Source organism: Cervus elaphus, chromosome 28 (genome assembly GCF_910594005.1).
Source record: "Cervus elaphus chromosome 28, mCerEla1.1, whole genome shotgun sequence".
Classification (NCBI taxonomy): Eukaryota; Metazoa; Chordata; class Mammalia; order Artiodactyla; family Cervidae; genus Cervus; species Cervus elaphus.
The window spans coordinates 21,730,561-21,754,768 of record NC_057842.1 but is presented as its reverse complement, the minus strand read 5'-3'; the positions used below and the strand labels follow the sequence as shown (position 1 = coordinate 21,754,768).

At 32.3% G+C, this 24,208-nt stretch overlaps 1 protein-coding gene across 2 annotated transcripts in view; it reads left to right on the top strand.

The window, feature by feature from the left end:
- LOC122685184 (pleckstrin homology domain interacting protein) overlaps positions 1-24,208 on the top strand; it is a 120,820-nt gene that overhangs the window by 46,138 nt on the left and 50,474 nt on the right. For both annotated transcript variants that reach the window (XM_043889748.1, XM_043889747.1), the window contains exons 8-19: positions 779-1,000; positions 1,272-1,372; positions 3,392-3,462; positions 4,858-4,958; positions 5,056-5,096; positions 5,842-5,940; positions 6,725-6,878; positions 7,288-7,422; positions 19,315-19,443; positions 20,498-20,723; positions 22,014-22,151; positions 22,896-23,079. In XM_043889748.1, coding sequence (XP_043745683.1) covers positions 779-1,000; positions 1,272-1,372; positions 3,392-3,462; positions 4,858-4,958; positions 5,056-5,096; positions 5,842-5,940; positions 6,725-6,878; positions 7,288-7,422; positions 19,315-19,443; positions 20,498-20,723; positions 22,014-22,151; positions 22,896-23,079 — 1,601 coding nt within the window. The remainder of the gene's footprint in view (positions 1-778; positions 1,001-1,271; positions 1,373-3,391; positions 3,463-4,857; positions 4,959-5,055; positions 5,097-5,841; positions 5,941-6,724; positions 6,879-7,287; positions 7,423-19,314; positions 19,444-20,497; positions 20,724-22,013; positions 22,152-22,895; positions 23,080-24,208) is intronic.

Here is a 24,208-nt window from a genome sequence, read left to right as displayed (position 1 = left end):
GTGAAAAGTAGGGGGGAAGTAGGGAGAGGTTGGTAAAAGAGTAAACTTTGAACTATAAGGTGAATAAGAAAAATTAGAGAAGGAAAAATCTAGAAGTTCTTACTGCTGCTTTGGCTAAGTGAGAGTGAAATGTTTATTTGTAAATACAGATATTCATAGAAAACTATTCTTTACATTTCTCCCTGAGCTTATGTTCCTGCAAAGGGTAAACAGGTAGTATATATATTTTTAATGACTTCATGAAGCTAAAATTAACTTTTTTCTTATAACTGATGGGTGACTTTGCATGTGATGTATTTAGCTGAAGATCAATGGTGGGAAACTCACGTGTTACAGATTTGGCTTTGTAGGAGGAAAAAGTATCAATATGCTTCCTTTCATTTTTATATTAACGTAGATAGGATTAGTCACTATTGCATGTTACATTTGTTTTGCAGTTATAGTTTTGTTATTTTAGAAGTTCAGATTCTTTGAAAAGATTCCATATAGAGACTACCTTGGGTAATGGGTAGGCGCCATAGGTAATTGTTAGTTATTGCTAACATCCTACTTTTCCTGTTAGATGGGGCACATACAAGTATTCTTTATAAGTGAATAATTTATAAAATACAGCACCTTGTGTAGAGGAAAGTTTCTAACACAAGTATTTAATACTTTTTAGTACTTAAAGTTATGAATATTGGGAAGTGGATATAACAGATAGGATTTTTAAAATACCTGTTAAGTATTTGAACTAAAATTTATAGTTAATTCAATAAATACCCATTTTTATTTTAAGGGTTCTGATGACTGTCTTGTGAAAATCTGGGCAACAGATGATGGGAGATTGTTAGCTACTTTGAGAGGGCATGCTGCTGAAATATCAGACATGGCTGTCAACTACGAGAATACCATGATAGCAGCTGGGAGCTGTGACAAAATGATCCGAGTCTGGTGTCTTCGGACGTGCGCGCCTTTGGCTGTTCTTCAGGGCCACAGTGCATCTATAACGTCACTACAGGTAATCATTCTAATCCCTGAAAAATCCTCTGTGGTTACAATCTAAAGTACATTTTAAGAAGTCACCTTTATGATCCATTGTGTAAAGCCAACTAAAATAAAGGAATATTTCTCTTTGCTCTATGAATACATGGACTTTAAATATGAAGGTAACCATGACGTTTGTCAAATTGGAGTGTTTAACCATTATTGTTTGCTATTTGTATGATGAAAATAGGTTTATTGTTTGGACTGTGTTGCTCTTATAAAATTGTTTCTTCTTTCTTTTTCAGTTCTCACCATTGTGCAGTGGCTCAAAGAGATATCTGTCTTCTACTGGGGCAGATGGCACGATTTGTTTTTGGCTCTGGGATGCTGGAACCCTTAAAATAAAGTCAGTTGCTGTTTTATTTCTTAAAATAAATATGTTTAACTTAATGGTTGAAATTGCAAAAGTATAAAGTAATCAACAATAGGAATAATTTTATTTTTCTCCTTGAGTAACATTAGTTTTGGCTCTTCACTGACCTCTCATTCTTATGCTTTCCTTTTTGTTTTCATGCTTTAAAGAAACTTATATGTTAACATGTTTATTTCTTTTTTCTCTTATCTTTTTTCCTAGCCCCCACTTTTTCAGAATATGCCTGTTTTATTACTACTACTTTTTGTATGCTGCAGTAACTCCTTTTGGTACTTAGAACATAATCTTCAGAGTTCCTAGTTCTTTAGAAGAATTGTAGTTATTTCTGTTATCGTATCTATAGAATAGATTTTATTGTGGATCTAGGGAAATTTAGGAAAATGGAATCATTAAATTTTCACTAAACTACATCACGGTAGATAGATGCACCCTTCCCTCTGCCCCATAATAGCATTTTGCATTTATGCTTGTACCTATGATGATATTTTGGTTTATCAAAATAAGTCTGGACAATACTGTGTTTGGGTTCCGGACACTGAGGCAAAGAAAGGTTGAATGACTTTCCTACAGTTAAAACAGTATTTAAAAATGGTAAGGCCAGGACTGTAACATTTCTTTGCCTCTCTGGTTTTGTGCTATTTCATGCTGCCTCTCAAGAGGATCTAGTGGGATAAGTGCTATATTTACCCCATGGACAAATCTGTGAATGGAGAGGTGATGTTCACCTCCATTTTACAGATGAGGAGACTCAGGTACAGAAATGTTAACTTGCCTAAGGTCACACTGATAAGTGGCAGAACTGGGAGCTGAACTCAGAGGGTCTGAATCCTAGGCCTTATCTTAAAATATTTCCTCAAATGTATGTTTAAAAATAAATTATGTGTACCTGCTTATATGTTTTTTCCCTTTAAAAATACTAGCATTTGTTTAAAATGACAGTCTGTATAATTGCTTACATATTCTGATTATGGGTTCTAACTGCTTGTTTGGCATGTGCCAAAAATTAATAAAAATGTACCATAGTCTATAAGATAGTAATGAAAGCAGTTCTTTTTATTGCCTATATGATTTCAGATAAATTTACTTAGGGTTAAATTTTTTCTCTAAGTAAATGTGTAGGTTTCAAGAACATTTTAGTAACTTTCTCTAAACTGTATCAGTTATGCTTAGCTATTATCAGAGCTAATGAATATTAATAAAACTTGTTAAAATGTCGGTTAACAAAATATTCTGTACATTTTTCCCTTAAATGATCAGAAGACTGAAACCATTCTGTGTTCAATAGCTGTGGATAGTGAGAGTTATGCAGTGAAGGCTCTAATAATTTTTTATAATTTTCTCTCCTAATATTCTGAGAAAAACTAGTTTGAAATATATATTAAGGGCTTTAAATGTAATCACTGTATTGAAATTTTTTTTTGTATTGGAATATTACATATATATTGTATATGTATTGAAACTGGTGTGGGTAAAATCCATAGTTTAATTTTTCTTCAGTCTGGTTGATTTTAACAGTGTGTAATGTCAGTACTATTAATATAAACATATAATCTGTAATATAATTTTGTAATCAATGTAAACACAGTTAAGTGTGACCTGTTTTCTGTAGATCACTATTCTAAATGAGCAGTATAGTTGCGTATATATTTGTGACTTTTATCTCCCTGTGTATTTGTGCATTGCTGTGCTGCTCTATGAAACTGAGAACCTGTAAATCCGATTAGAAGTGAGCGAGACAGCTGTTAGGTGGGGCAGCGACTTTCTTTCACGTATAGATTGTTACATAATCAGAAACGCCTATAAAAATCTGTATGTAAAGTTTCCACATGATCCTGCTGATCATGACACACAATGATTTCGAACTTGTTTTTAGAAAGGGCGCCATCTGTTGCTTCTTATTTTGTCCTTCTGTAATTATTTTTTGAGACAGCTGAGTTGTGGTGGTGTTGATCTCTTTGGTATATTTTTAATTAGTTATTTTTTGTATTACAGTCCAAGACCTGCAAAATTTACAGAGCGCCCTCGACCTGGAGTTCAAATGATCTGTTCATCTTTTAGTGCTGGTAAGATTTTTTTTTCTTCCTGACTCTCCACTTAAAAGTTGTATATTTAAAGGCTTCTAGCAGAACACATAAAATTTTGGAATATACCTACTGTTGTAATAGAAATCATATTCTCTTGCATGTACCAGGGGGTGGTCATAAATTAGTTTATAAATATTTGAACTTTATTTGAGTTTAGCTTACATACTCATTTGGTTGAGTGTTTTACTGATTGAGTGTTTCTTTAAGAAGACAATAATTCTTTGGTAGGAGGAAATAGTTTCAAATTTTACTGTTAAAGAATAAGTCTTCGAATAATTATCTCATTGAAAGAAAAGTATTTTAAATCTTTTATATTTTCAATGATTTTGCAGGTACTTATGGCTGAGTAAAATAGATTGATAGACATTTGTACATCTTTATTACTTATTTTGCTCCAGATTGTTCTTATTTGCTCTTAAGAAAACAGCTGTATAGCAGTGATGAAATTCCAGTTACATTTTGAGTTTATGTAGCAGCATTTTGAGTGGATATTAGAATCTTGATAAACAAATTGTGATCTGGAGATTTTAAGTGAATTGATGAGAAAATGAAACATGAATTTTTCCTAGTTCCTAGGAAAAAACATGAACTAGTTCCTAATACTAGTTCTTTGCACAGTTTGCCTTTTCTTTTCCTTTCATAATTGTGGTTAGCAGTAGTACCAGAGACAAGTGATTGCAAACTGATGACATGAGTCTTATTTTTGCTGTAATAATATCTAAACATCTTTAATTTCTGGTTTCTCGATTTCCACTGCTACTGCCATGCAGACGGTTTTACTTCTAGTATTAATACAAATATAGGCTCTGCATATACTTCAGAGTACTCAAGATGCAATTTTATATAGCATTGTTTTCAACACTGTTGGAGAGTATTGATTCTGAGAGAGAGTAAAACTGCATGTACAAATAGCTGTAATGTCGAATAGAATGTATGCGCCCCATGACAAAGTTGTAATCAGAGTTCGGAGGAGAGGAGGCTTATTGGATTGCAAGCCTGGAAGGCCTGTAGTGAAGGAGTTGGGCCTTGAATACTTGATAGGATTTTAGCAGATGGGAAATGGGGCAGGAGAGGGATTTTAGCAGAATTAAGACATGTTTTCTGATAATATTAACATGGTTATGTAATTATTAGTGAAATCATTTGTAGAAGAAAGCTTCTATAAATACTGAAAAATTCCAATCGAAGCTTATGTTAACAGACTGTTAATTTCAGGTTAGATGTATTATGTTCATTAGGATAAATGTGAATAGTTGTAGAATGAAATATTAGTCATAAAGTATTTATTATGATAATGTTGCTTGCATTTCTTATTTAATTTTCAGAGATTTTGAACTTGTGTTTTATTCATAAATGTTTGCTGTTATTCTTCAGGTGGAATGTTTCTGGCCACAGGAAGCACAGATCACATTATTAGGGTTTATTTTTTTGGATCAGGTCAGCCAGAGAAAATATCAGAATTGGAGTTTCATACTGTAAGTATTGTTGAAAAGACTTATATGAGTATGATGTAAATGAGTCTTAACAGTTTATATTCAGGATCCTCTTTTCTGTTCATCTGTTTGTATATAGGACAAAGTTGACAGTATCCAGTTTTCCAACACTAGTAACAGGTAAAATAATTATTTTTGTTTGTCAAATTGAATTCTAGTTTTCAAATACGAAATAAAGACAGTTCCTATCGTCAGGTTTTAAATAGTTTTGTATATTAATTAGCCACCTAGAATAAAGATCTTGACCAGTTATGATGAAAAGTCAATTTTCATCACATTCCTGTTAATGTGTGTTTATGTTTTATCTGTAATAACGATAACTTATTTGGCCTTTTTTTTTTTTTTAATAATAGGGACTTTCATCCACCCTACATATTTTTCTATACATATCAAGGTGTAAGGAAACTTTTAGTAAAGATTGGAAATACATTATAATGTAATATATGAAGCAGAAGTGTTTATTGATAATAAACTTAGATGATATTGTGTAAGTTTTCTCATATTCTTGCATTAAATTTAAAAATGATATTTACATCTTGAGTAAAATGTGAGGAAAATCAGTGTTTTTCTCTTGGAAAGTATCAATTCTCTTTCTAAGGTAGTAAATAGTGGCCTTGAATCACTTTTGAATGTTATGAGACCTAGCCACATACATTAGAATGTGTGCATGTATATAACATTTTAAAAGGCTCTGACATTTCAGAAATTCTTAGATTTGCAAAAAATATCAGGTAGAATAATCTATTATATTAGAAGGCTGTGTAAGGAAAAATGAAAGGTGTTTTTAAAAATATAACTCTTGGAAAGTGCATTTTGGTAAAGCACATGTGATTTTTTTTCCTTTGTGGGGTGGGCTCTTTTGCAGGTTTGTAAGTGGCAGTCGGGATGGGACAGCACGTATTTGGCAATTTAAGCGAAGAGAATGGAAGAGTATTTTGCTGGATATGGCTACTCGGCCAGCAGGGTAAGAGATCACATTTGAAATATTACATAGATATATCTAGATCATTTAAAGTTGTAAAGATGTTTTACATGTTAGTGTGAGACTCACCCTATAAATACGTATCATAATCCCATGTTAAATTGATTACTTTTCTGTGATAATTGAAGGCACTTTTGGAGATGAAAATGTTGATTTTTATAAAATGAGTTTTTGCCCTGTACACAAATTAATGATATTCTGCAGTTCAGTTTTGTTGACAGTATGATAGTACTATAAGAATAGCTTTTACTACTTTTTAAAGAAAACTAGAACATACAATGTTCCATCTGACACAGGGGTGATGTGGTATATCCACTGGTTATCTCTAAAGAGAAATTATACTACATGTTGAAACTATCATTTTTGTTTTAATATTTTAACCTTTTTTTTCTATTTGTATTTATGCATAGTAGTCTTGGATGGGGAGCAAAGTGTCAGGGCATGGTGGCAACAGTCAGAGATGGAGAGTGAGCAGCATGGCACAGCGGTCTTAGGCCCAGAAAGATATTACAGTCAGTCACATGCACTCAGGCTCATCTGTTACGCAGTGTCTTAGCAGCACTGGAGTCCTGATTTTGCTGACTCCATGCAGTGATTTTTGCCATTGTTTTTTGTTGGTTCAAATTATTCTTAAATACTGTGTTAAGCAATAGTTAGTTATCCATGTTAATGAATGTAAACTAAGAAAATACATTTAGGTTTTTGTCATGCTGATATTTTAATAAATAATATCATTGTAAGCAAATACTGCCTCCGTCACTTTCAGCCAAAACCTTCAAGGGATAGAAGATAAAATCACAAAAATGAAAGTAACTATGGTAGCATGGGATCGACATGACAATACAGTTATAACTGCAGTTAATAACATGACTTTGAAAGTTTGGAATTCTTACACCGGTCAACTAATTCATGTCCTGATGGTGAGAAAAAAGACTAATTTTTATTTGGTATAAACTGAAGCTGGTTGTAAAATAGAATGCTTTTGTTAAGAAATAAAGTCTTTTATGTTATCTGAAATCTCTTGCTGGCTAACAGGTCTTTCTGGGAGAATGGAAATAATTTTAAAATGCAGTTAAACACGTTTGGCTTAGAAATGTGTTTCTAGCTATTTTTTTTTTTAATATTCAGGGCTGGATCAGTAAATAGTATTCTCAGGTTTCACTAGATGATAGCAAATCCCTGGACAGTGATATTAGCCCAGCTTTTTTATTACATATTTGATAAATTTGAAGATTTTTTACCACTTACAGAAATGTTGTCATAATGATGTTTGTTTGAATTTTTTTATTTTTTAATATTTATAATTCTTTGACACTTAAAATATTTCAGGGTCATGAAGATGAGGTATTTGTTCTTGAGCCACACCCATTTGATCCAAGAGTTCTCTTTTCTGCTGGTCATGATGGAAATGTGATAGTGTGGGATCTGGCAAGAGGAATCAAAATTCGATCTTATTTTAATATGGTAATTATCAGTCTCTTCATTTGATAGCTGTTAAAGATTTGGGGAGTTGTTGATACAGGTCCCCTGCATATCACAAAGGAAATCCATTTAAGAATTGGTTTAGACATTTTCACCTTAAATTTCAAAAAAGTTATTTATTCCATACTTTTATTAAATGCTAAATTTAAAAGAAAATTGATTGCATATATTACAATACCTGTTTATTGTGATATAACTAGTTTAGTTTTTGAAATAGTTTTAATAGTGAAAGTTTGAAAAACTAACAAGTATGAAATGACAATATAGTTAAGAAAAATGTTTCAAAAACCATGTGAAGAAATTATAAATAAATACTGTGTCATTGTATTTTATCAGCAGTCCTCCAGTACAACAGAATTTGATTCAGATATATCAATTTTAAATTAAACTCAAAGAAACAGATATTCTTGCCTTTGATCATTATGGTATGTTAGATATTTCTTTGGGTTGTGCCCTTTTTCCCTCCACATTTTGTTTCTTAAATAGATATTTGACGTCTTCTGCTGAGTATTTAAGTTGCAGTGGTTTAATATCATATAAAACGTAATGTGCAGTGTTTCACTCCTCTTACTACTCTATAAAGGCAGAAGTGCCCCTCAGATGCTGACTTTGTGTACCTGGACATTTTTTTTTCGTCCCTTACCATATATTAGGGATGCCTTTCAGCAAAGCAAACAAAAAGGCAGGCATGTGCCTACTATTTTAATATGGTTAAATTTAAAAAATCAATTATAAAAGCCTCTAGTAATAAATCATAAAGCAATATCATTAATATGTGTGTGGCCAGAATTATTTTGCAAAAAAACTATTTGACAAAAACCAGTCATTTATAAAATATAATGGCTTGTGAAATTTTTCATAAAAGTGACACTCTACTTGATTGATAATCATAGTAAAGTTATTTCTGTGTAATAAGCAGAATATGAAAGAAATTTTTATCAGTGAAGAAATTAATTTTAGTTGTTTTCAATATGCCTTAGTCTTCATAAGGTAAGATATAAGATTGGTCAGATTCTTTTCTAAAAAGACAGTGTTATTTGGAGTACAAATGTTAGTGATAGATGGATTTCCTTTGTGATTATGTATATAGAGCAGAATTTTTAAAAAAGTAAATCCTTAACTATGCGCGTGAAGAATTTTTTCTTCTCTCCTTCTCTGTCCTCCTGTTTCTGATTTGCTCCTTTTTGGAACATCTCTGTCGAATAAGGAAGTCCTGTCTCAGTTTGCCTTTATACAAAAGAACACAAATTGTGGGCTACACATGTTAGTTTCATGTTTTCAAAGATCTCTGATGTATTAGTAGAGTGTTTGGAGGGAAAGTTTTCTCTCATACTTGAATATTACTCTCACCTTTCAGTTATGAAGGTGAATTTTTCCTCATCAGGTAAGTTGATCACAATAATACTCCACCTTTTCTGTAGATAGAAGAACTACAGCTTCTTGAGGTTGAAGTAACTTGCTCTTAGACCTTTAAAAGCTAGTGATGTAACCAGGAGTAGAAGTCAGCCATATTATGCCATATTAGGCAAGGGGTTAGTTACATTACTGCCTTAAAAAGTATTATTTGTTTAATAAGAGTTTTAGATAAAGCTATTTTCCTGTTCTTTCTGTGAATAAGATAGAAAAAAGCCTATAAAAGGTGGAAGAAACAGATTTTTGTAATAGAATTGGATGCTATCTATAGAATCTTCAAACTATGAGAAAAAAACATAGGCTAAAAAGGGTTAAAATATCTTGCATTTAAAAAACTGGAACTTTGGTTACTCTTCATCTTGTTAAAATATAGATACTCCTTTTAACTTTTTTGCGTGATATTTACAGCTTCTAAAGTACTTCTTCCAAAATGCATAATACCTCATTTGGGTCTCATGAAACCTTGCAGTATAATTGGGGTAGGTTTTATTGTTACTGGTTTTATGAATGGAGAAACTGTACAGAGATGAAGTGATTTGGCCACCTTTATCCAGATCACTAAGCTATCATATGGGCACTTGGAGTTTAAACTCATGTTTTTTGTCCCCTGCTAATGTGTTCTTAATGCTATGCTGTCTCTAGTTATGGTTGGTTGTTTACATATAGCTAACTTCCAGCTTTGTCCTGTTAGTAATATTTCCAGAGGGAAAATATTTTCATAATGGTAGCTTTGAGGTAGATCTTTTGAGATCTTATTATTATTTAGCTTGATGGTTTGTTCCTGTCTCTTAATTTATAAGTTATCTAAGTGCCCTACTTTTTGCTCTTCACTCCTTTGTTTATTTCATTTTTTTTTTTAAATCTATAGGCAGATAGAAGATAAAGCATCCAGCATTGCTATTAAGAAAATAAAAACCATTTGAGGGAGAAGTAGAAGCTTGTGTTCACTATCTGCTATCATGAATGTTGAGTTATTGGCTATAGTTATAACTCTTTGGCTGTGTGTAGCTAATCAGTAAGTTTTTGAGTTACTAAAATAACATAAAAGTTGACAAGTACAAATTCAATCCATGGTATTAAATTGTACGTATTTAATTGTATTAGATCATAAGTTCAACTTACTAAACACTTTTTGAACACCATGTAGAGGGACTCGTTATAGTGCTTTGGACGATTTAAAGGATGAATAATTCTAGTGGAATATACCCCATTTTTAGACTAGAAATGGTAAAAGTTTAACACAAAGTGTTGAGATTAAGTACTATTTCATGTGAGTTTCAAAATTGAAGCTTACAATTTGCCATCAAGCCAGAAAATAAGGGATATAAATTGTACCTTTAAAAGAACAAAATTCTGTATACAAATTCTTAAAAAAAACAAGTATATTTTGAGATGACTGCTTTGAATTTTGTACTTGAAATTTATACCTTTACAAAATGTAATGAAATCATGTGACAAATAATTATTTTGTATTAATCAGCATTTTACTGCACTTTTCTTGCCTGTTACAGAAATTTAAAAAAAATTTTTAAAGTAAAAAATCTTATATCTTCAAAGTATCTTTAAAAATCCATGTTTTACATATAGTAATTACAATTTAACAAATTTATTAATAGAGGTAATAGATTTTAAAATAGGAAACATTTTAGTATGGCACATGATATCTTTCAGATAAATATTCTAATTCCTTTTTTTTTTCCTGTATCAAGCACATTTTTAAAACCTTTTTAAGACCATTTAAATCTGTAAACACATTAAAAGATTTAAGATTGAGAATTGAGATAAAAATGTTTTAATTCCTTGTCTGCTTACATAATTCCCTAACTTACTTCAGAATCTTATAAATAGATTCTCAACTTGCTGGTGGTATTGTCTAGAAAAACTGATGGGGTTATTTTCCTTAACTTTTATTGCTAGCTTTCCTCTTAATAGAGGATCTGCATGATAAAAGCACTTGAGTGGGTGTGTGTTGGGTTTGTTTTTGTTACTTCTAAGAAGTGTATAATGAGTGAGATGGTTTAACTCAGGACATAAAATGGGATAGACAGTACCTGCTCCTTGCTGTCTCCTGCCCCTCTGTTTCATCTTTTAACTAAAAATAAAATAACCTTAACATAAACTTTTAAAAGTATTTGTTGAAAAAGCATACTATGTAAGGCGGAAAGTTTGAGCCCTTTTCTTTTTTTAACTAACCAGAGAAAGAAGCTAAAGAGAAGATTAACATGAGATAATTTTATTCTTCAAAGAACAACAACAACAAAATGCTAATTCTAGGCCTTAAGCTTTGCTTATTTATGTTCATCTAAAAGCTTAGTCAGTTATTCATATTTCAGCTGAACAGATCCTATGTAACTTAAGTATTCTGGGCAGAGATTGAGTATTTTGGGATATTTTATTAAAGGTTGATAGTGTATATTAAGACTATTTCAAACTAATTGCACAGAGTTGAGCAAGCCCACATTCTGTCTTTGGCAGTGGCAGGAGATAAACTTTATCTTGTTTTGATAAGGGTTGTTCTGAATTCTAGTTAAGAGGCTCTAAAGTCCTATTAAATGTGAAGAGGCAGATAAATTAATCCTTCAAATAACTTGAAAATGTGTACAAACTCTCTTAACTAAAGTTGAGGGCTTTTGTATTATTCCCCATTCTCTGAAAGAGATAGGCAAGTTTAGAAGTTTGAATATGACCATAAATATTCCTAAAAACAGAGTTGTTTTTATACCCCTTTTTCCCTTTAAGTTATTACAGTACAGCTAAATTTTAACTACAACTTTAACTAAGTGAATATTAAGTTGATTTGAAAATATATGAAAGGAGACTTTGAAATTTCTTAGTACTAGGCCACTTGGAATTTGTAGATCCCATTTTAGTAGCTTTTGTTGTATGTCTGGCACTTTTGCTGTATCTTTTCTGCTCTCTTCTCTCTATTTCTGTTGTTCTAGCTATGTCTGTCTTTCTTTTCATATCTTTCTATTTCTATAATGTTTTTCAAAGCTCTAGTTTTTGCCTTTTGTCTGGTTTTGATATTGAAGAGTACAATGTCTCTGGCTAGAAAGCAATTTTACTGAATTTGAGTTTTGCTTTGCTTTTGTTGTTTCCTGGGTAAATTCCAAATAACAGTTTTCATTTATGTAATCAAATTTTCCTTATTTTTATAATTGTTAACCTTTCTTTTACTTAAGAGATTTTTAAAAAAATGTTCCAGTGTCCACTAATCCAGAACAATATATTTCTCCTTGCAACGTTCCAAACAAGCAGAGGCTGCCAATCCACCACTCAGAATTTTTGCACATGCATACTTCTGACATTAACATGTTCTCAGTGTGACTTCTGTTTTAGTTTTGGATAATTGTAGCTACATGTATATAGGAAAGGGAGAAATAAACTCGAAGTAGGTGTATCTCGTATTGTGTTTTCTTGTGAATTAAGATTTCAAGACCTTTCTCTTCCTCTCTCTTCCTTCATCTTTTTCCTTTTTTCCTCCTTCCTTTCCTCTTATCTAACCTATCATCATCTAGCAAGATATCATATACTTACACTCTGTTTGTTAAAAAACTTTTTATGCTTCCAGTCTTTGTTTCAGCCTCTCTGCATAAGAAATTACCTTCAGTCTTCTGATTTTAAACTTTAGTTATTGTCATTTTCTTACAGATTTCTGGGATTCTTTTGATTCTGTCTGTCTCTTTCTCATCTATATCTTGGTATGAAAAACATATCTTAAAATTTGTTGCCATGAATGTGAACTTGTCTCTTGCTTGTCATACTGTATTTGGTGAATTACTTCTACATAGTGATTTTTTGATGTGTTCCATGATTTGCTATCACAGGGATATTTGAGATTTGATAGTTTATAAGGGAAAGTATATAAAATTGTAGAATATAAATATGCAGGCATAAACATTTTGATTAGCAGATATTTGAGTGCTTATTTTGTACATAAGCACAAAATGTAGACGTTGTCCTTTTTTTGTCTTTTTACTCCACCTTGCTGTAGTTTTTGGGGAGATAAAATATACCTGAAAAGGTAAATGTGGCTAAATAGTTAGAAATGATAGATAGTTTATGAGGAAAGATAATTGGTACATCTAAAGATGTGAGGATCACTTCGGGGTGAATGGTCAGAGGAGGAAGAAGTAAGAGAAATACATCAATAACCAAATAAAAAATGTTAAGACATGTTCATAGAGTAATTTAGAAAGTTTTTCTGGAATAGATTTTGAAAAATGGGTAATAAAATGAAAAACACAAAGTGAAGTGGCTTGTTGGTACCCTCATATTACTTGTAAAGAATATTTAACTTAGTGGGAGTTAATTGGCAAATTAATTTGTAAATTACTTTATATTCCAAAACTTAAGAGAAAAATAGGTTGGTTGCCAGTGGTAGTATTTCAGGTATGAAATTGGATTAGGTGGAAATCTGCTTTCATCAGTGAAATCATAATGAAATATTGTAGGAATGGGTAGTAAATTTGTGAAAGAAAATTATATAATAGTGTTTTGTGATGACAAAAAGATTAGAACTAGAGAGTAACAAAATTTAATGTATGGAGAGTGTTGAGCTTATGTAATCTTGACAACAATAATACTATCAATGGAAACATGAAAGATGTGAAAGAAAACTGATATTTTCATATGTTGTGATATAGTGTTGGGCTATCTTTGTGTTAATGGACAGCCAGCACTTGGAGATAGACTACTTAGAAAGGCTACTTGTAGAGAGAAAGAACTATGCTCTTCCATGTAGAACACTGTCTAACTCATAGAGACAGGACAGTGTAGCAGGTTTAAACGTTTAGAAGTACAGTTGACCCTTGAACAACATTGGCTTGAGCTGTGCAGGTCCACTTATGTGCAAATTTTTTGTCATAAATAATACAGTGTACTACCCTAGAATCTATGGTTAGTTGAATCCATACAATGCAGACTGTTGGGATAGAGAAACTACATACATGCAGGGCTGCTATGTTATATGTGGATTTTTTGTGCAGAGGGTTGGCAGACCTAATCTCCTTCATTGTTTTAAGGGTCAACCCTTGAACAAATTGAGCAGAATGGAGAAGAGATTACAGTCTCTAGAAAGTGTGTTGGAAAGACAGTATGCTATTACTGTGTCATAGAGTCCAGAGGAAGAGAATAAATTTCAAGGAGGACCTGATTAACAGTTTTATTTCCTCAGATAAATCAGAATATGGGTAAACAAAATAGTGTTAAATTTGAAAATGAGTTATTTATTTCGGTAATATATTTTTCTTTTGGTGAATGTTAGAATTCCTCAAAATCTCTTTTATATGTTTACTGGTTTTATTAAGCCAGTTACAACAGTTTTCTTTTTTATATTAACTTATTTATCTTGGAGCCATTTATTTTAAACAGCTATCTTTAATTCATATGTAATAATGTTGCCATTAATTAATTAAAGAATTTTCAGTGTTAAAGTAAATATTTAGAAATAATCTTTTAAAGTAATTTGATACCTGGACCATTGGAGTGTGATAGTTTCCCTTAAGATATATTATTTATTTACATTTAACTACAGTAGTAGTTAGAAGGTGACCAGAGCATATTTTAATCATAGGTATGACAGTGTCTGTCTCTACTATCTCATGCACATTCTTAAGTTTATTCTTTCCCGGGTTGATAAGCTTTAAAGGTTCTTTATACATAAGGAAGGGCTTTTTACAGGTAATTTTTAGTATAAATTTAGTTTCTCAGCTCTTTGATTCTTGGGATATGAGTCTGTCTCATAAAAGTATTAGGGTATTTTTTAAAATTCATAATTTTAAATTGTGGAATATTTTCTAGGTGAGATACTTGTTCCCTTCTAATCAATAGTATATTTTTTAAAATGATATATTTTAAAGTGAAAATGTTAGTCGCTCAGTTGTCTGACTCTGTGGGACCCCGTGGACTGGAGCCTGCCAGGCTCCTCTGTCCATGGAATTTTCCAGGCAAGAAGACTAGAGTGGATTGCCATTTTCTTCTCCAGGGGATCTTCTCGACCCAGGAATTGAACCCGGGTCTCCTGCATTGCAGACAGATTCTTTTCCAACTGAGCTATGAGGGAAGTACTAGAGTGGGTAGCCATTCACTCCTCCAGGGGATCTTCCCAATCCAGGGATCAAACCTGGGTCTCCTGCATTGCAGGCGGATTCTTTACCGTGTGAGACACCCAAAAATTGACCCTGGTCATAGACTTGGGGTAATGCCATTAAAAAGATGATTCTGCCTAAGAAAGCCCATATTTAACCATCCTGATTGAGTTCCTTTAGGAATTCATACTTCTTGTACATACTTCTTGTATTCATCTCTGTATGTGTTCCTCACAGTTGATGTAACCTAGACCCTGTAATTTTAGTCTGCATCCTGGTGCTTTTAGCATACCTCATATCCAGATTATCCAGTTCTTCCAAAAGCTTTCTTGAAAATTAGGTGTAAAGGATATTATAATTGGATAGGACTCTAGTGATCATTTAAATGATCTCTGTCATTTCCCAGCGATACTGTGATGTACCCATTACTAGAGGAGAGGTCTTTTCATTCTTGGGCCTCACTCTTCTGTCTCCTTTAAGTATTCATCTTTCTACTTCACAAGAATTATATTAGAAGTTCTGGATTGTATTCTGTCTTGAAAAGGGTATTAGTATTCTTCATTAAGGGCTTCCCATTAACTCAGCGGTAAGAATCCACCTGTCCATTCAGGAGACTCGGGTTCTATCCCTGGGACAGGAGGATCCCCTGGAGAAGGAAATGGCAACCCACCCATTCCAGTATTCCTGCCTGGGAAATCCCATGGACAGAGGAGCATGGAGGGTTACTGTCCAGGGGTTGCAAGAGAGTCGGATACGACTTAGCAACTAAAACAACAACATTATTCATTAAATATGACAGTTCTGTCATCAAAGCTCTTAATTCATAAGTTTTTGTATTGATTCAATTTTTTCCAAGTTGAATATAAGCCTCTAACAAGATTGTACTGCTCATTTCTTGGAAATATTTCTAGAATTCTTCAGTTAGTATGAGAATTTTCCTACAAAGGAGTCATTTTAACTTCTGGTCTTTTCATCTTTTACTTTAAAAAAACAGAATAAAATATCCTTATCATAGTTACTGAATATATTTTTCTGTTTATTTTCAACTCCCATTCTTGAAGTTTTTGCATTAATAAGTAAACATTGTCTCATTGATTTTCTCAGTTTTCTTTATTGTGATTTAATAAGTATGAGTTTTATTGTGTGGTCTTCGTTTGCATATGTCCCAAATAGTGTGTAGCAAGCATGCTTGATATTATTAGGGGAATAGTTCATCTTAACTTTACTTACTTTGAAAATTTGGTGGGGTTTTTTTTCCTGTTTTTAAACTTACTGGAGCATGATTATAAGTACTAGAATAAGTTATACGTAATAATAAATTTTATGTTGACTTATTCTGTTGAGCATTTAATTTTATGATAGGTTCATTAACTTTATTTCCTACATATATTTTTTAATTGAAGTATAGTTGATAGATAATATAGCTTCATTTAACTTTATAGTTTTAATATGAAGAGAGAGGATATTTATTTTCTTCCATTTCATTTTTGAGTGTAGGTTCATTGATTTCTAGTTAAACATGCATATTCAAACACTGCCTTCATTATTAAATTTTTTCTTTATTCTTAATCATAAATATTTTGACCCTGGTTTAAGAAGAATCTGAGAAATATTTCTTTTCAGAGAGAAGTACTGAACTATTTTTTGTGGTTGGTATAGTTAATCATAGCATAAATCATAAAAATAGCTAGGGTATATTTAGTTATATGTGTGTGTGTGTGTGCACTCCATCATGTCCAACTCTTTTGCGAGCCCATGGACTGTAGCCTTCCAGGCTCCTTTATCAGTGGAATTTCCCAGGCAAGAATACTGGAGTGGTTCGCCATTTCCTTTTCAGAGATTCTTTCGGACCCAGGGATCAAACCCACATCTCTTTTGTCTCCTGTGTTGGCAGGTGGATTCTTTACCACTGTACCACCTGGGAAAGCCCTATTTAATTATATAGGAAAATATTTTCCTACTTTGTATCAACTAGAAAGCCTAGACTGCATTTTGTAGTTAGGACTGTTTATTATCTGAGGACCTTTTTCTAAAGATAAATTTGGCATTTTAAATAAGGTGGTGATGGGCACCTTTTCTAATTGGTTTGTAAGTAGAGCAGATCTGTTTTCTTTAGTGAATAGTTAATCCAAATAATGTACTTTTGAAATACAATTTCATATTCTCCATAACTCTGGAGTTATACAGATGGCTTATCCCAAGAAAATCAGTACCATCGTGCCATATTCACAATGGCAATTGTTACTGTATAAGAAAACAGTGGTCTTCAATAGGATTGCTAGTTTTTTCTTTCCTTTTTTGAAAGTTCACCTCTCCCAGGTATTCTTTTAGAGATCTTCTGCTAACTGTAAACATTGGTAGATAGCATGGATATAGGGTTGATTAATCCTCATGACAACTTCCCTCAGCCACCCCAAAAGGAAAATGTAGAGCAGGATTGCCTAAACATTATATGAAGGATGCTATACTTAGGAGTGTCTGTCAGATATCCTTTAGCATTGCTGAGTCAGACTTGCAGATCTCTTCCTCTATTCTGCTGCATACGTAGAATTGGAAGCATGTATTATGTAAGATTTATGAAGTAGTTGGGGTTTTTTGGTTTGTTTTCTGTTTGTCTTTTATGAAATTTTGAGGGAATTGAGGTAAATAAAATGTCACAACACATGGTCAAGACAGTTTTAATTCTTTGGTCTTGATTTTCTTATGTAAAATCCTATTTAGAGGTAAACTTTGTTCATGTGATTAGTTATTCATTTATAACAGTTCGTGTAATGTTTTATTTCCCTAGACAGCACTGAAAAATAGAGATGTGAATCCAGACATTTCTACTTGTAGCCTTTCATGTTTTAGAAAATACAAAGTTGTCTGGCTACTAACACACTTAGCTTGATTTGGAGAAGTAGTTCTTCTCTTTCTCAGTTTTGAATAGTTTTAAAGTAGAGTTGGAATCAGTTCCTTCCTCTGTTATCTTATCCTCCAGGATTCTTCACAACCAGGAAATGATCCTGTTTCACTCATTCATTTTCTTGCTTTCATGTATATCTTTTAGTGTATTAGACATAGATTGTTTCACCAAGTTTCTTTCATGTGATTAAGTTTTAAGGAAGGTTATTGCTTTTCTATTATTATCACCATTCAAAACAGTGTTAGTAAGCGCCAGTGTCCTCATTCCTTCATTTCAACAAGCCACAGGAAAAACCAGTTTTCTTTTTGAGGTAAACCTGTTTGTTGTACTATGGAAACCACAGCCCTTCTTTTTAGAACATTTTCTCTTTTGACCAGAATGCAAACTTGACTAGAGAAGTCAACTATTCTTCCTTGAGAAGTCAACTGTTCTTCTGAGTTTTAATTTCACTCTGTACTTGGTGAACTATACATTCATCCCTATGCCATATTGTTAACACTACAGAAAATTACCACTTCTCTCTTTTCCAAGCATTTACTGGGATTTTGGGATATTACTAATAAAACTCAATTTGTTCTAGATCAGTGGATACCGGAACAGAGAGGAGGTATTTCTTACCTGATAATGTGTGTGTGTTCCGATTCTGCTAATCCAGAAATCCAGTCACATTTGTTGAAAATCATCCTTAGTTGTTATTTGTTAGGGAGTCAACTCCCTATTTTAGTTGTTTTCTGAAATTCAGTCCCTAGATGTGCTTTAGATAGGGTAGAATTTTTACTCTTTCAGAACACTGCTAAAGAAGTTTTCAACTGGAACATAGTCTGAAGAAGCACTGAGAGCAAAAAATTCAGAGTGGTGATTGGCCACCTCTGTTTGATTGACAGGTTGCAGGGAGAAACCCATTCGTTCTGGATTAATGGAACTGGAAAACAGAAAACAATTATCAGGTAAAAAAAACCTTTTCTTTAACCTTTGAAATTCACCATTTAAAAAATGAGTCAGACCATCAAGGGAATTTATTACCAAAAAGAAAAATTTAGTGTCTTGTGAGCAGTGATCTCTGGCTGTTACTTCAAGAGTTACAAAAATCACTACAGTTACTCCACATTGTCAGCCTTTGCTGAAACGGCTTGATTAAATACAGATAAGATGGACTGTAAGGTGCAATTACATTTTAAATCTGGGTTAAAGACATGAAGCAGAATTCTATGGGTGGGGGAGAATGGTGGTGTTCTATTTCCTGACTTGTGTCTGGTCTATGGATAAAGCTAATACATTGGTTTTTGAGGCTTTTAGTCTGGCACTTTTCATGAATATTCACAAATTTTGTACTATACTGTGTTTTATCTTTACTTCAATAGGAAATATACTTATATCTTTTACCATAAAATTTTAGTAACAATAGTCACCAATCAGTTCTTTATATTTGAACGGCAGTTTTCTGATTGTTGGTTAAATACGTTTCAGATTGAAGGCCAAGGACATGGTGCGGTGTTTGACTGCAAATGCTCTCCTGATGGTCAGCATTTTGCATGCACAGACTCTCACGGACATCTTCTAATTTTTGGCTTTGGCTCCAGTAGCAAATATGACAAGGTAGAGTATGATGATGCCTCTATATATCTCCTCCTTGTAATTGTTTGTTTGTTTGCTTGCTTTTAAATCCATAGATGTTTAGGGGTTATATTTCATGGAGGGAAGTTATAATTTTTATATATCAGAAAAAATAACTTTTTACTTAGCCAGCTAGAACAATCTAGATAGCAGTTCTTAGGTTGGGATATATAAGATATATCTTTTATATATATCATATATATATATGAGATATATCATATATATATATGAGAGATGTTCATAGAGGGATTTGTTGAAATTTTGTAAAATGTTTTACTTATGTGGATAATATGCATTTATCTGGGTACAATCCTGTGGCTTTTATGTGGTTCTCAAAAAATGTATGGCCTACTTTGATGGTAGCTAATTTAAAAAAAAATTAAAGATCCTGAGACTAGTGACTAAAAGGTTTAAATTATTTGTTGTAGAGTTGTTTAAAATGTTATAATAAAAATGGAAGTTCAGGTTTAAGAAATTCCAAATGATAAAATTGTGAAGTTAGATGTGTTAGGTATGAATTTTTATTTCAGAAATTTTAGAAATGTCAGTTTTTAATATTATTATATAAACCATGCTTACTGTATACTTATGGATTTTCTTAATTTGTATTAGTTTGGCTTCATTCAAGAGTTTAATTCAAAGAATAAATTGATTTTTCATTGTAAAATACTAAAAGAATGACCATACGTAGTTATTTTAGAAACAAGATAAATCATGGTAGCTCTGGGAAAGTAAAAGTATTGTTGAAAGATTTATGCATAGATTTAATTTTACCATTTGATTTCAAATTGTTACTTTTAATGTTTTTTATGAATACAGTCTCTTCCTGTTCAAGGGAAGATTTCATAGTATCTACTTTTCTAGTCATAAAATTTAATGCAGAAAGTACAGATAAAGATTTATTTACAATTTAGAAATTATTATTCTTTTATATTGTTTAATACCATGATTTATATGTAAATGTTTGCCTTCCATTAGAAATCTGTAATGATAGATTTTTCTTTGTCCAGTCTTTTATGGGTCTTTCTTTTTATAGATTGCAGATCAGATGTTCTTTCATAGTGACTATCGGCCCCTTATCCGTGATGCCAACAATTTTGTATTAGATGAACAGACTCAGCAAGCCCCTCATCTCATGCCACCCCCTTTTTTGGTTGATGTTGATGGTAATCCTCATCCATCAAGATACCAGAGATTAGTTCCTGGTCGTGAAAATTGCAGGGAGGAGCAGCTCATCCCTCAAATGGGGGTAACTTCCTCAGGTAAATGACCATTTGAATAGACATCCAAATTTTCCTTTTGAAATCTTTTAAAATGGATAATTGGGTAGAACTTTGTTTTTAATTGTTTTGAACAAATGAGTAAAAATGATTTTTTTATATTCTTTTAAAAGTTCTTTGAATAATACTTAAGTATTGTAAGACAGTTAAGGAACACTGGAGGTTTAATTAATTTGGGGCTATATCTATTTATAACCTTCTGGGGACTAATAGAGTAAGTCTATATTTGGTATGGGATGAGTTGGTTCACTTATTCATTTGGCAACATAAATTGTAAATCTCATCTGTCCCTGACACTTGCTAAGCTGTGGTATTCAGTAGTGAATTAAACAAATGCATTCCTTGTTCTTACGGAGTGAGATAGGTTTGTAAACAGTTATAAACAGATACATAGTTAATTATGATGAATGTTATTAAGGCGAATAATATAGTGTGATGTGAGAGAGCAAATAAAACTAGCTAGCCTGTTCACATTGAAGATTGTTTTAAGAAGTGATCAACTTTTAAAAGTTTAAAAGCAAGATAGGAATGAAGAGTGTTGCTGTTTTGGAGGGTGAAATTTAACATTAGTTGAAGATTCGAATGGGAGTTGATGATTTTCTCATCACTTTCCTTATGTTGACAATAAGAAATCTGTTAAATAAAGCGGTAAAGGTTTTTGAGAAAGTGGATAATCCGGTTTGCCTCTTTTTAAAAGAAGATCTAAGATTAAATCCTTGTTTTGCCACTTAACTGGATGTATGACTTTGAACAGTTATTTTGGTTTTCACTTTATAATACCATATATAAAACCATGGTGAAATATAATACCATAATCCCATAGGTACTATTAATTCCACTTTATAGGTACCACTTTATAGGTATTATTAATTCCTTACAATATCCTTACAATATTCCTTACAAAATCCTTACAATATCACAATTCCATGGGTATTATTAATTCTATAAAGTAGAATTAGTTCTATAAAGTAGAATTATTTCTATAAAGTAGAATTAATAATACCTATGGAATTGTGATATTGTAAGGATTTTGAGTACCTGAATCATGGTAAACACTTAGTAAAAGTTATGTCATCATTGTTATTTTTAATAAATTAAATTTGAAGGGAGTATGTTTCCTTTTTTTTTTCTTTTTTTCCTCTCCCCTAACATTTATAGTTGCTCGTTTTAGGTCTTTTATTCAAGCAACATTTGTGTTTAATTCTGGACTCAAAGTGAGGTTGATGAATGAAATGATTTGAAGTATCCTTAGCATTTTTGTGATTTACATAGGACTGAATCAAGTTTTAAGTCAGCAAGCAAACCAGGAAATCAGCCCGCTGGACAGTATGATTCAAAGACTACAGCAGGAGCAAGACCTGAGACGTTCTGGTGAGGCAGCTACCAGTAATACCAGCCGTTTAAGTAGAGGTAAGCAGTGACTGTTTTAAGTGCAATATTTAAAAAATTAAAACAGTCTAAGCCTATAACACACAATTTAACAAATGTAGTAAATCCATGATATGAACTATTTGACTGCCAAAATAAAGAGTAATCATGCTTTTGAAGAATATTTAATGACCTAAGAAAGTGCTCATAATACAAGGTTTCAAACTATGGACAATGAGTTTTTTAATAGGTATATTCTTACAAATTTCTTGTAATGAACATGTTTAACTTAGAAAAATGTTAAAAATAAATTTCTTCAAATAAAGTTCTTGAATAAATTTCTTTGATAGTGGAATACATTCAAAGCCACATTCTTGAACATCTCATCACCCTTATTGTTGTATATTAATAAATTTTAGAGAAAATTTAAAGCAGATTTATGAACTATAAATGTCCTTGGGTTTGTCTGTTTTTGCTTCTTACATGGTTTTCCCCAAAACATACAGTGGGCATTTTTTAAAAATAATGATTTTACATCTTTGGAGATAGTAGTTACGATTCATTAACTTACCTGGTCAACTAAATAACCTTAATTTTGTTTTCATTAAGCTTTGCTTGTGATTTAGTTCCTGATTTGGTAATTTGATTGTTTGCCATAGTATGAAGTTTCATGTGAAAGATAGTATGGATTTTTTTTCTCATGATATTTTTTTGGTTTGTTTCCTGTTATAAGCTAATAGAGAAATATCTCTAAATAGAGCTTTCTATATTAATTTTTGCTCTTAGGCTCTACAAGTTCTACCTCAGAGGTTCATTCACCACCTAATGTAGGACTACGGCGTAGTGGTCAAATTGAAGGTGTACGGCAGATGCACAGTAATGCACCAAGAAGTGAAATAGCCACAGAGCGGGATCTTGTAGCTTGGAGTCGAAGGGTGGTAGTACCTGAGCTATCATCTGGTGTAGCCAGGTAAGGGGACTTAAGAATTGTGATGTACCACAAGTTGTTTGTATTCATTTTGAGTTGGTCTTCAGAGTACCTTTCCAGCTCTTAATTTGTCTTAAATTTATCTGAAAAGAGCTAATAATGTTTTAAACTATTCATGACTCTGAAGAAAAGTTAAATTTCAATAAATGTCCCTTTCGAGGATGATTCAAGTAAATGATACTTAGGGGGGTGGGAGTTGTTAAGGTGAATGGGGGGAATTATAAATTTGGCTTGAACAAATATGCAAGATTTTACTGAGGAGCATATTTGAACTTTAGTTTGTCTTGCTTAATTGTATCTTAAAACATAAAGTTTGTTGCAACTGAATTTTTTATGGATTTTACTAATCATTCACACCATATCATTCACAGGCATAGTGAAAATACATTATTTATTGATAGGTTATTATTGTTTTTTTTAATATTGAAAAATATATGTGTGTGTGCTCAACGGATTCAGTCATGTCTGACCCTTTGCAACCCCATGGGCCGTAGCCCACCAAGCTCCTCCGTCTGTATTTTCAAGGCAGCAATACTGGAGTGGGTTGCCATGCCCTCCTCCAGGGGATCTTCCCAACCCAGTAATCAAACCCATGTCTACTGCATATCCCACGTTGGCAGGCGAGTTCTTTACCAAATGAACCACTGGGGAAGCCCATTTAAAAGTATACATGTAAAATTAAAAAGTGTTGATTTAATGTAATCCTATTCTCAAGGTCATTGCTGTGAGAGAAGTTTATATCCAATTCCTTTTGATTCTTTAGTAATGAAATACTCATGAATGAGGTCCATTTGAACCCCAGCTAATACTTCCTGTATATTTTAATACTGTACTGTAATAAAAAAAATGGAACAAATTTGATTTTAGGATTATCTAGTTCTTAATAATTGTATAGTTAAAATATTTTTAATCTGATTATGCCTTTTTGATGGGATGATACTTCAAATTTGTTTTAAGTTTTAGGATTATACACTTTGTAAAGTTTAAATTTGAACCATAATTTTATCTGATGACAAATACACTCAGATGAACATCCTCTTAGTGTATTTTTAGTTATATTCATGTCTACTTGTTAATTATAATGTTAAGGTTTGAAGAGGGTGCAGTAATA